This window comes from Canis aureus, chromosome 20, assembly GCF_053574225.1.
Source record: "Canis aureus isolate CA01 chromosome 20, VMU_Caureus_v.1.0, whole genome shotgun sequence".
Lineage (NCBI taxonomy): Eukaryota > Metazoa > Chordata > Mammalia > Carnivora > Canidae > Canis > Canis aureus.
The window spans coordinates 41,039,329-41,051,654 of record NC_135630.1 but is presented as its reverse complement, the minus strand read 5'-3'; the positions used below and the strand labels follow the sequence as shown (position 1 = coordinate 41,051,654).

Genomic DNA, 12,326 nt, shown 5'->3' with positions numbered 1-12,326 from the left:
TTAAAAAAAGGAAAAAAAAAGTTACCCCCTAGCAGTCCTGCAGGGAGAATTTTTTTTTTTCCCAGTGATTCCTAGTTGTTTTTGAATGCAGAGGCTTGGGAAGGAGTTTCCATTGGAATTCAGGATGAAGGCATGACTTCTGCGTAGTGTTGAGGGGAAAAGGGTAGGAGCAGGGCCCATGCTTCCATTCTTGGGGACTCCACAATTACTCATACCATCACTTCTGGCGGGGGGTGGGGGGGGAGTAGGATTTTAACATGGGAATTTGGTGGTAGTAGGGGGAAACATTTAAACCACAATACTGACTGACACAATATTAAGCCATATCCATTGCAATCTGCCTGCACACCCCACTTTCTGCAGAAAGCTTCCCTGCCCTTGCTCCTGCTGAGTCTGAGTGCCCATGTCCACTGCTTCTCAACTTCTTTAACCAGGACACAAGTGCATAGGTTTGTGCATAGTTGGGAGCAGCTGATCCATATATGGTCTGGTGACATGGGACTTACAAGGCCCGGTTCATTAAAATTAACCAGATATCCAGTATTTTGAAATTTGCATCTAGGATGTTTAGAGACAAAGCCAGTTAGTAGTAAGGGGAATGGCTGTAACTTAAGGTTGCCAAGATGCACAGAGGACTGGTGAATGATTCTGAGATATTTGCAAGCAGAAATGATAAAGTGTTCAGAAACTAAAAGCAGAAAACAGTGGGCAGTGGCAGAAGGTGGAGGACAGGCATATAGAAAGAGAAATAGAAGTTGAACGTTGCTCGCAGAAGACAGTGTGGCCCTTGAGTGAGTGCCAACAAATTCTGAATCAGGCCCAATTCCAGTCTGTCAAAAGTGTTGTTTCCTGATGACGTTTCCTATCCTAGTCTTCATTAGCCCTGAGTCTCTTTGGTATAATTTCTCTCTTTAGTTTTTATTTTTTTCACTTGAGGTGATCTATTAACTCTGTAATTTGCAACCAAAATGTACTTATCTAAACTGGGGCTGATAATACCAATGTCAGTAACTTGTTGCAAGGATTAAAAGGGAAAGTAACGATGGCATCTCCTGGAAACTCAGTAATTCTTTTTTTTTTTTTTTTTTTTTTTTTTAAGATAGTCAATTATATTTGGAAGGAACAAAGTTCTTTTTTTTTTTTTTGGTTATTTTCTTAAAATTGAGGAAATAATTGTTTAGAGTCCAGATAATATTAGAGTTTTCTGAAATTTTCAATTAGCCTTCCCCAATTTCCAGCATCTATTGAAGTGAGAGATAGTTCCCAGAAGCCATGTGCTATTAGAAAGAGGCCATCAGGAATCCTGAGTTTTGGACTACTGCTATGGTAGAGATTAATGATACCCATCCATATCTGATTCTTCTCTACTTTCTGGACACACGAAATACTGCATTTTCCAGACCTTTGCACAAGACCATGTTACTAGTTCTCGCAATAGACTATGAGCAGAATTTACAAATGCTATTTCTGAGCTAGGGGCATGACTACCTCTGGCAACCCATCAGCTCTCTCTTCATCTAGCCCAGTGATTCTAAAAGGATACATATACGGAGGATGAGCTCACAAGATGGGAACTGCAGAAGTCTATAAAATGATGTCTTAGAAGAAAGTCATGTCTTAAAAGAGCACTGCCCTGGTGAGCTGCCCAAATGGCAACAGTTTGTATAAGCAAGAAATATTTGCAAAGGTTAAGCCACTGAGATGCTGGGGTTTGTATGTTATACAGCATAACCTGTCCTGTCCTGATTATGCTAATTCTCAATGCCTGGAGGAAGAAGTCACTGCTTTTCCCTATGTTCCAAAATCATGCATATAATAGAAGTTAGACTAGATTGCCTCCAATGGCTCTTCTAGGGCATACTTTCATTCTCTAGTTCTTCTCTAAGGTTTGCCCTACTTTTCTTGCAGATTTACTGAGAAGATGCTTTGAAAAGTAGCAAGGGCCTTACCAATACATTCTTATAAACAAAAGATGTTGCTGTCAAAGCTGACAGCTTCCAAAAGAAATCTTGCTATTTCTGAATTAAGCATTTGGAATGACATCAATTTTAATTTTTAATTTGGCTATGTGCAAGTTTTTATCTTTTTCAGTGGGAAGGTTTGAATAGACTTTTTCATCTTGTTTTGCCAGTATTTGAAAGCAGAGTTTTGAGAGTGCAGACAACCATAACTGACTGAACAAGTATGTTGGCTCTTTTGTGGCTCTTCTTTACTTGCTTTTCCCTATCACTCAGTTGTGAACCTTACCTCTGGTGTCCTTGGCTAGTACTCTGATTCTGTAGGTCAACCCTGACCAAAGCAGGAGCTGTAGAATAGCCTCCTATTTGATCTTCCTGCCTCCAGGCCTGCCTCGCTTAGATCCATCTTCCACATAATCTCCGTGATTCAAAGGCCACATCTAATGATGCAACTGCTCCTTCCATTGCTCTCCATCTTCTGCAGAAGAAAGTCTGAGCTCTTCCCCATGGCTTCTAAAGTATTTGATGTGATGGTGAGGTTGATAAAGGTGGCTAATATTTCCTGAGCATTACTATGTGCTAGATCCACTGCACTCGATGTAAATTATTTAATCCCTTAAAGTCTTCTGGAATAGATATTATTATCATCCCTTTTTTAAGGAAAAAGAAACTGCTTTCAAGATTTGTTTGCTTGGTTAGTAAGTGTTAGGGAATAAATTTGATCAGGGTCAATCATTCCCCAGAGCACTCGCTCATAACCTCTAAAATACACTTCCTTGACTCCTCTAGACCAAAATGACAGGTAAGAATAAAGGCTTCTTTTTATCTTGTAAGAGGTCCAGTGCATAATCGAACAGAAGTGGTTTCAGCAAAAGTCTTGCAATTCATTTGAGAAAAACTAAAGTAGTCAGCCAAGTGTCTCAGATGAACCAGTGATTCCTTAAATCAATGTTAGGTCCCAAGGCAAGTGGTAGTGGGGAGTGGTTTGTGCTTTGAAATACTCACTTCCTCAACATTTCGTACAATTCACACTTTGATCTGTTATTGGGTGACACTTTCAATGCCTCTTTTATAATAGGCCAAATACAAGTTTCCAAAAGCCACTAGGGAATAAACATTTTAAATTAGACTTGACAAAGGTGGCCTTCTAATTAGTTCTTCTGTTTCATGTTTTTCTCCATTTTTGTCTATACTGAAATATTTTTTGTGACTATTGGAAATTTTTACTTTGCTTTATTTTTTGTGCTTAATAATAGAAAGACAAAATAAATGTACTGAATATATATATATGTATATATATATATATATTCAAATCACAGAAATCATCAGATATGTCAGTAGCAATGCTTTAGCTCCAACTGGACACCTTTTAAGATTGAAGCAGGTCAGCTGGCTTTTGGATTGTGTAGGAAAAAGGAAAACTCAAGAATATCCTTGTTTCTGGAAATGTTTTATGAACAGATGTGATTAAAGACCGAAGTGTGATTGGGATTCTCTAATATTATTAACCCCTGGGAATGGAAAACTTTCTTTCAATATACACATAAATGGTTTGAATCACACAGTCAATATCTTCATGTGTGTTTTCATAAAGATGTTATTTCTTAGAGCTGAGGACATATATGGTTTTCTAGGTTTTCTGCATGGAAAAGGAAGGGATTCAAATGCTTGAACTCTCATTTTTCTAGCATTGCTTTTTTTTAATTTTTTTATTTTACTTAACAGTCTCATTCAGAGGAACTATTTTTCTTTTTTGACAGCAACACTGCACTGTTGGCCTGGTGCTTGATTTGCTAGGGAGCCAGTAGGCAGAGGCCTCTCTGGGGGAGACTGAGCAAGAATTTGAGGAGCAGGTGGATGGCTGGGAGAGCCGGTGGAAGGGAGCCTGTGAGGAATGCTATGGCAGCAAATAGAAGTTTAGTCTGCCTCTGGTGACAAGGTCTTCAGAGACTCTTCCTCCAGGCTGGGTTTGCAGCTGGGAACATCAATCTCCCTCCTGACTACTAGGGCTTATTAGCATTCTGAGTATCGCTTTCAATTAAATTTCTCGAATGCTCATTTAGTTTCTAGTTAATAAGGCAGGATTGGATGTCATGTATGATCCAGCAGGTTATTTTTAAAGGATAAAAATAAAAGGAGCCCTGTGATATGTTAAATGGCAGGCCTGGTTCCTATGTAAACATGGTACCCAAACCACTGGCTACTGTTGGCCTTGCAAATGGACACACGGCATTTTGAAAGTTATTTTTCCCTAATGGCTGATTTCAAATATTCACTCCTAGGAAAACCAACACATTATTCCCTGATGGCTGCACAAATCCAATCAGCTTTTTTAGCCCAAATTATTCAAGGTTTGTGTAGTAAAGGAGTCCTACAAGTAGGGAACAGAGGTAGTTCTAAAGTGGTGCTGCAGATAGGATCTGTCAGACCCTGAACACCTTTTTTTTTGAGGTGATAATGATAATAATGCAAACAATTGCAGTGAGAGACACTATTTACTAAGTGTCTTCTATCTCTCTGTTACTGTAGTCAGCGTTCACTTAATTTTCATATAATCCTGTGAGACAGGACTCATATCCAATGTCAGATGGTAAGACTGAGGCACAGAGCTTAATTTGCTCATGATCAAGAACAATTCTGTACTAATAGAGAAATGGCAATTGTACAAATAAGAGTCAGGCTTTTAACATTGGTCTTGTCCTTTCACTCTTCTTCATCTTCTTAAAGTTTGAAAACATAGTGTGAAACAGTCTTTCATAGACTTACTGGCTGACAGCCTACTCAGGAGGAAGGGTGATTGAGTGTGAGGCAGAGAAAAGGATCATGGTGCCCTCATCGTGTCAGAAGAGTTGTGAGGAGAAGATGTAGAAAATCATCACTTTCCCCTCAAGACCATGTGTTTATGTCCTACCTGTACTCCTAACTCAGGGCAGTGGAGGATTGAATGCTCTAGGGCTCTGTAATCAAAACCTACTCTGAGCTCCAACTGTGCCTTTTTTCTAGTTTAGTGAATCCAGAAGAGTGGCCTTATTCTGAACCCAGGCTGTTTTCAAAGGCATGACTTTCTGCCATCAGGTTAGAAACCTTGAACCTTGGTCATGGGGGTAGAAACATGAACTGGGCTTGGTCATTCCCAACCTTGGATTCCTTTGGACAAAGGAATGGCCCAGAGGTGGTGTTTGTACTTCTGTGAGCCAGGCCTGTCCAGATTGTATTTGGAACGAATCCCAGTTCTGGTACTAAATACTCATGACCTTGAGGGAACATTTGACCTTTCTCTATGAGACAAAAATCATGGGATTTGATTATATTAATTCTCTACTTCCAACAAGTTCTAGTAATTTATTATTCCCTAAAAGGAAAATAAACTGAGAGCTTTCCATTCAATATTTTTGGGTCCTATAAAATATCAGAGATAGAGACAGGGGGTGTTTTGAGGAAAAATCTCTGTTAGGTAGCTATGAATAGCTAAAATAAAGGTATTTTTTAAAATGAGTTTTATAAAAAGACTGTACACTGGGGTTTGATGCCTCTTTTGAAATAGTCTTTGAAAACCAACCCACTCACAAGAAACTTTGTAATCTTTGGTATATTTTTTGGCACATGACTCCAGACCCATGTAGGGAAGGAGGTTTCACTGGAACAGAGTTTATAAAAGGCTAAGAGGCTATGATTATAGCGCAAGAGCTTTGTATAGAAATGTGTAAACAGGAAACAATAAGTGGCATTTGAAATAAGAGGCCCAAGGGAGAAAAAGAATTCATGAAGAAAAGATGTTAAAATAAATACTTGCTGAGTACGTAATACATTCAACAAAAAGCTAAACTTTTAAATTTACATTTTCAATAGAAAATCAGAAGGTGGCAGTACTGCTTACTGAATAGACTCATATGACAGCTCCATGGAAACCTATAGAGAGAATAAGCCATTTTGTAGATTATGAGCAGCAGCTAGAAGTTTATCACTAAAAATGAAATGATTCTCGGTAAAATTCATCCCTAAAACTTCTGAGTTTTACCTGTGGGTGGGGCACACTAACCCAGTTATGGATGGCTTTCACTTCCAGGATGCAATGAACCCAGGACGCACTGAAGCTTACCAGAACTAAGAGTGAGACTGGCCCTTTTCTGGTCTTTGGCCACATTTATTGCCATGAGAACTAAAAGGTAATGGCCTAACGTGGGTCAGTCCCCAGAACTGCAGCATCAGAGTTACCTGGAAATTTTTTAAGAAATGTTGGTTCCAAAAAAGAAAAAAAAAAAAAAAGAAAGAAAAGAAAAAAAAAATGTTGGTTCCAGCCCTACCTCAGAATTACTGGTCAGAAGTTCTAGGCGAGGGTCAATAAATCTGGGTATTCCAAGCTTTTCAGGTAATTGTGGTACGCACTCACCTTTGAGAACCAGAGATATAGGTGTTGAGACAGCTATTGTTATCTACACTTCAAAATGTGGAGCAAATCTTCAAATAATACCCTGTAGGAGGATTTACCAATTCCATGGTCTTCTTTATAGCTTAAAGCTATAAATGCACTTGAGGAGCCAGGGTGAACAAAGAAGGGGAACATGAAAGAAAGCAACCCCTTAAATATGGACCAGAATAATCAGTGAGAAATAAAGTAGTATTTTTCCCCCCAACATCATTTGAATTTCTGCCTTCTTGCAATACCATAGAAATCTTCAGGAAAATAGCTTTATTTTAAAGTAATTTCTCTTTCAGCAAGGTTTACAACTTATACAAAGAGAAAGGAAGCTTTGCAAATGATTTTTAATTGTTCTCAGATAGAATAGATGCATAATAAAAATATAATGGAGGCTAACTGTTCCAATGGGAAAAGAAAGGAAGGAAACAAAAGCTGGAGGTGAAAAGTCAATCACACTTAAAAAGCATAAAGACTTGAAAGAAGTAATTTTGCCACTTTACTGGGCATTGACTGAAGTCTAGTCCAGAAAAATTTCTGTCTTATTAATTAATTGTGTGGTTTTACAGTGGATGGTAGATAATGGGACCATTATTCCATGGAATAAATAACACGACCACAAAGAGCAAAACCGCAGACAAACACTGACCCTTCTCAGAGCACCTCAAGGAAAGGGAGTCCCTTGGTGTGGCCACACATTTTGAATTCCATCTTAGTTCAGTGGATCTGTAAAGTTCATTTTGGCATGGCATCCAGACTTGATCAGTACCTCAGAGATGATCTTTTTATATTTTATTTATTTCTTTTTTAAAAAGATTTTTATTTATTTATCAATGAGAGACACAGAAAGAGAGGCAGAGACATAGGCAGAGGGAGAAGCAGGCTCCCTGCAGGGAGCCCCATGTGGGACTCAATACCAGAAGCCTAGGATCACACCTTGAGCCAAAGGCAGATGCTCAACCACTGAGCCACCCAGGTGCCTCTATTTATTTCTATTCTTATAGAATTTTTAAAGTAAACTCTGTGCCCAACGTGGGGTTCAGACTCATGACCCCAAGATCAAGAGTCACATGTTCTACTGATTGAGCCAGTCAGGTGTCCTTTTACTTTTTAATTTCTTTCTTTTTTTAAATTTAGAGATGACTTCTTTTTAACCAAGCCATGAGAGACTCCTCTCAATATTACTTACCATGTCAGGTTTTTTGGTTTCTGGTTTTTGGTTTTTCAATTTGCTATGAGCAGCAGAGGTAAAGGGCCAGCCTGAGAGTCTGTTAGCTGATGCACACGTAGTCTTTTTGGTGAATCTAAATGGAGAGTCAAATTAAAATTAGAAATGTGTTTGATGAACATAATATTAGATCACAAGAAATTAAAGGAGGATTTTAATATCCTTAATGCATCCATCTCTGCTGTGAGCATAGACTTGTCAAACAAACCTGCTATTTAGGTTCATAAGTCATGGCATCATTACCCCTGGACAGTATAATTACCCATATCTCTCTGATTTGTCCATATTGTGTCCTAAACTCCCCCTCCTACCCAATTAACATTTTCTTTTTTGAGGTTTGCTAAAATTATTTATTAGGGTTTAGTTAAGTGCCATCGAATTTCCAAGAATGCATTGGTCCTGAGCAATATATTTTGTCACGATGAGCAGTTCTGTAGCGCTACTCTTCCTCAGTTACAGCTATCATGGTTGAGTGGCCCTCAGTGCTAGAACCTTGGAATGCCAGAAGGCTTAGTTCTAGAACTTCTGAGTTTATACTCCAATTGAGAAAACAGACCATGTAACAGGCAGCTGTTGGTCAGTAGCATGGGACATGCACTGAGAAGGGAAGTAGTGGGTAATGGTTCATAGGAGGGACAGTTGACCTTAGTACTGAAGTCAAGGAATACTCCCTTCAAGAAGTAGTGTTTAAGCTGAGTCCAAGGCTCAGGAAATGGGAGAAAGGGGGAATTCTAGTCCAAGTCAGTGACAGATGACAGCGGAGAATCCCCAAAGGAAAACAGAATGCAACAAATTTGATGGATCAGATAAATTAATATGGCTCCAGAACTAAGTAGAGGGAATGAAGGAGAGTAAAATGGCAGAAGATTGTGTTGGAGATGTAAGCTGGGGCCAAATCAAGAAGGAGTTTGTTAATGTTGCTAAGGAGTGTGTTGTATATGTTAATATGATGATGAACCAATTAATGGCTTTTCAGCAGAAAAGTGACTCAATATAATTTGCATTTTAGAAGGTCCATTCTGGCTACAGAATATACTGCGGATTGAACGGGGGCAATGCTTGAGGGAAGAACACCTTAATTTTTCTTGTTTTGTTTGTTTTTCTATATAATTTTATATGATAGCTAATAATGACAGCTAGTATTTACTCTTAGTATATGCCAAGCATTTTACACAAATTTCATTTAGTCTTTATAATAATGCTCTAATGTAGGCTATATTAATATCATATTAATATATTGATTGCAGAGGTAAGAAAAATTTCTGTTAGGAAGTTTAAATAACTTGCTCAGGTCCACAACCAGTAAGTGTTACAGTCAAGATATGAACTCCATCCACTGTATCACTGCCTCCATGAAAGAGGAGAAGACAATGTGAATTAAGCAGAGGCAGAAGGAAAAGCAGAGACCACACATTTGATAGGCACTAAAAAGGGCAGGTCTTAGTGATTGTTTGAAGACAGAGATTGTAGGGTGGAGTAAGGGAAATGGTATGGAGTCTTAAGGTTGGCTAGGAGTCACTACAAATTTTGCTCTCAATTTCAGTTGCACACTCTATATCATTGGACAGCTTTTCCACTTGCTTTCTTTTTTTTTTTTTTTTTCCACTTGCTTTCTGGACCCATCTCTTCACAGCAAACCTCTCCAGCATTCGCCATTCTTCTTCAGACACTGTGTTATTCCATCTCTCCTCATCAGTCAGTAGTTGATTACATTTTCTACTTGTTTTGGTGTCTTTGGTTAAGACTGGTGAAGGCATTCTCATTTTTTTCCAAGTCCAAATAAATTAACCGGTTCTTTACCAAAATATTTAGGACGTAATGTAAAGAACTGGAAATCAATGAAAACAAGATCTCTTTCTTTCCTACTCATAACATCAAACAATGGCACCTATTTCCAGCCCTGGTTCTCAGGCTTTTGTTAGAGAAGTTTTAGGTTTTGGTTTCAAATGCCTGAGCTGATAAGACTTCCGGCTTCAGGAGGTACAGATAAGGAGAAAAAAAGTTCATCCACAGTAGAGCCTTGTAGATATGACTCAGTCAGTCTTTTCTCCAGAAATGGCAGGAGGCTCTCTGACCCTCTTCTTTATATTTTAGATGTTGGTAGTGATGCCATCCACTATCAACTTTTATTTTCTCATTCAGGGCCAGAAAGGCTAGATTTTGCTGTTTTCAAATAGAATTACCCTAGAGAAGCAAACATAATCATTCCAGAGAAAGATTCAGTTGCTTTCATTTCCTTCCGAAGAAAGAATTTAACATAAATCATTTCTTGAGATAAAATGGACAAGGCCTTGGGGTACCACACTTTTAGTAACATTGGTTTGTTAAGCCAATTGCTTCCCGGAGGCAGGAAGAATTATCATAGGAAAATGTCTAAGAAGGTCTCCTAAAATACTATACCTCTGAATTCTTGCTCTACCTTGGAACAGGTGGAAATCCTTATCTTTGGGGCATGGTATATACATTACTTACTTTGCAACACCTATCATAACAAATTACCACAGGCTGGGTGGCTTAAGCTGCAGAAATTTATGGTCTCACAGTTCTGGAGACTGGAAGACCAAGGTCAATGGATCAGCAGGTCTGGTTTCTTCTGGACTCCTCTCCTTGGCCAGCAGGTGGCGATCTTCTCCCGGTGTCCTCACCTGGCATTCTCTGTACATGCCCATCCCTGGTATCTCCTCTTTTTATAGACGCCAGTCGGATTGAATTAGGGTATTCTATTAACACCCCATTTTAACTTAATTACCTCTTTCAAGGCCCAAGATCCATACAGAGTCATCTTTTGGGATCCTAGGGGCCCGGGCTTCGACAAAGGAATTTTGGAGGAGACACAATTCTGTCCATAAAAGCACATCCTTGTATTTACTTTTACTGTTATCCAAAAATAACAACAACAAAAGAAAAAGAGTTCTGGCCCAGAAAAATATAGAACTATTATAATAATGACACCCAGTTTTTATAGCGTTTCCCTGCTTAGACCAGAGAGTTTTCAGTGTTTACAAAAAGGCAGAGGTGAATATTTTCTGCTGGGTTAGTCCTATTTTGGTTTCCTTAAAATAAGCAAGGGTTCAGAGGTTTCAAGAGTTCAGGTAACATAAAAATCTTTCAACAGTTTCACTCTCCTTTCTCTATTTTAAGAGATAATAAACATACTGATTGTTATCCAGATTGGTTCCATCCCTCTCCTTTTGAGATTTTTTTTTAATGTGCAAGCAAATCGACTTTTCATAAGAGTGACAGAGGATTTTGCTTATAACCAGGCATCACCATCAATGGTGGGAAATACCCTGGCCCTTTCAAAGCTTCCGAGGTAACTTCCTAGAGGAACTCTGCAGGCAGTTGAGGTACCAAACAAAAACCTGAATTTGTGAGAAAAAAGCACATAAATCTTGCTTATAAATTACAGTTGTTAATTTTTTCTAAGATACACAGTCATTGACTAGCACAATTATTAGGAGCCTTTGGAACTTCAAAGGATAATTTCTCAAGGTTCACTCTCAATCTATAGCCACCTCCCAAAATCTCTCTAGGTCTTCTGATATTCATATTTTCTCCCTATTTGAGTTGGAAGGTGGATTTCAGGTCCTATCCAAACCTATTGTAACTATTCTCAGGACTCACCTTCTTCTATTTCCTCTGGATTTTGCATTTTCAACTGCCCCATTTTAGGCACTATCACACAGCTCCCTCTATCCTGATTTCCTCCTCCTAAACTGCAAGCATGCTCATGCCTCCTCACAATTACATAATATGAAGATAAATCAACTTATATGTCTGGTTAAAGTCTAAATTTCTCACGTACAAAATTTGTCATTTGTCCTGTCTCCCCACTGCCTAGCACGATTCCTAGCTTACCCTTTCTCTTTGGTAAACAATTGATGAATGAATGAATAAATCAGTGAACATCTATGCAGGGCAAACCCAGGCAAACGTTTGCAGAGTTAGTTGAAGATATTTTAATGATTCCAAGTAATTGGATGCCATTTAGAAAAATAACATTAAATGTTTTATTTCATGAAAGACAAAGTTCATTAAAATCAGAAAATTTTAATTATTTAGATAATTCGAATTCTGAAAAGAGCCAGTACTGATAACTTGGGTCAAGATTATTTTTCCCTTCATTTTACTTGGTCAGAATCAAGGACTTAAATTACTTGCAAAAAATGACCTAACTTACTGTTTGCTTTTGGCTATATGCTACATGGTACAAACTGAGAAAATAAAGCCTAAACATTTTAGTGCAATATATCTGTATTTCTGATCACTTAGATTTTTGTCACGGTTTAGAAACAGTCAGGCCATGAGAGACTCTCCCAGAATTTTCAGGATTATTTTTAACGATAACCCTAGGGTGGATAACTATCTACTGAGTCAATCCTTCGATCAATAAGTGTTTGCTGAGCTCTTGCTAAATGCACAGTTACTGTGTTAAGCATTACAAAGAACATGGTAACTTGTATGAATGTACCTTCCATAACTGTCACCATCTACATGGATTAACAAAAACAGCAGATGTGGAATAAATAGGAAACGGTAGAAAAGATATAGTTATGGTCTTTAGGAATTGCTACAACCTTAAAAAATAAAGCAAGAGACTGTTGTCATTTTCTGCTTGTAGCAGGACTAGGTTAGGTGTCTGTACTATGCTTGAATTTAGTTGTTACCAACTTATTTAATTCAACTTACGGGAACTTAATAGTACAAGTCTCCATAAAGCAGG

General features: G+C 38.3%; 2 protein-coding genes across 52 annotated transcripts in view; one reads left to right on the top strand and one right to left on the bottom strand.

Annotated features, from left to right (window-relative positions):
• Positions 1-12,326, top strand: part of DPP10 (dipeptidyl peptidase like 10) — a 1,281,550-nt gene that overhangs the window by 288,609 nt on the left and 980,615 nt on the right. The window lies entirely within an intron of this gene.
• Positions 1-12,326, bottom strand: part of LOC144291725 (uncharacterized) — a 96,632-nt gene that overhangs the window by 43,379 nt on the left and 40,927 nt on the right. For 35 of the 50 annotated variants that reach the window (XR_013359146.1, XR_013359145.1, XR_013359165.1 and 32 more), the window contains 2 exons: positions 7,565-7,679; positions 5,836-5,867 (listed from right to left, as the gene is read on the bottom strand). Coding sequence is in view for 16 of the 50 variants with exons in the window: in XM_077861444.1 (XP_077717570.1) it covers positions 5,836-5,867; positions 7,565-7,679 (147 nt within the window). In the remaining 34 variants the exon portion in view is untranslated. Of the gene's footprint in view, positions 1-5,835; positions 5,868-6,348; positions 6,488-7,564; positions 7,680-7,865; positions 11,291-12,326 lie in introns of those variants that run through there. The other 15 variants (XR_013359153.1, XR_013359161.1, XR_013359169.1 and 12 more) reach the window with 3 other exon arrangements.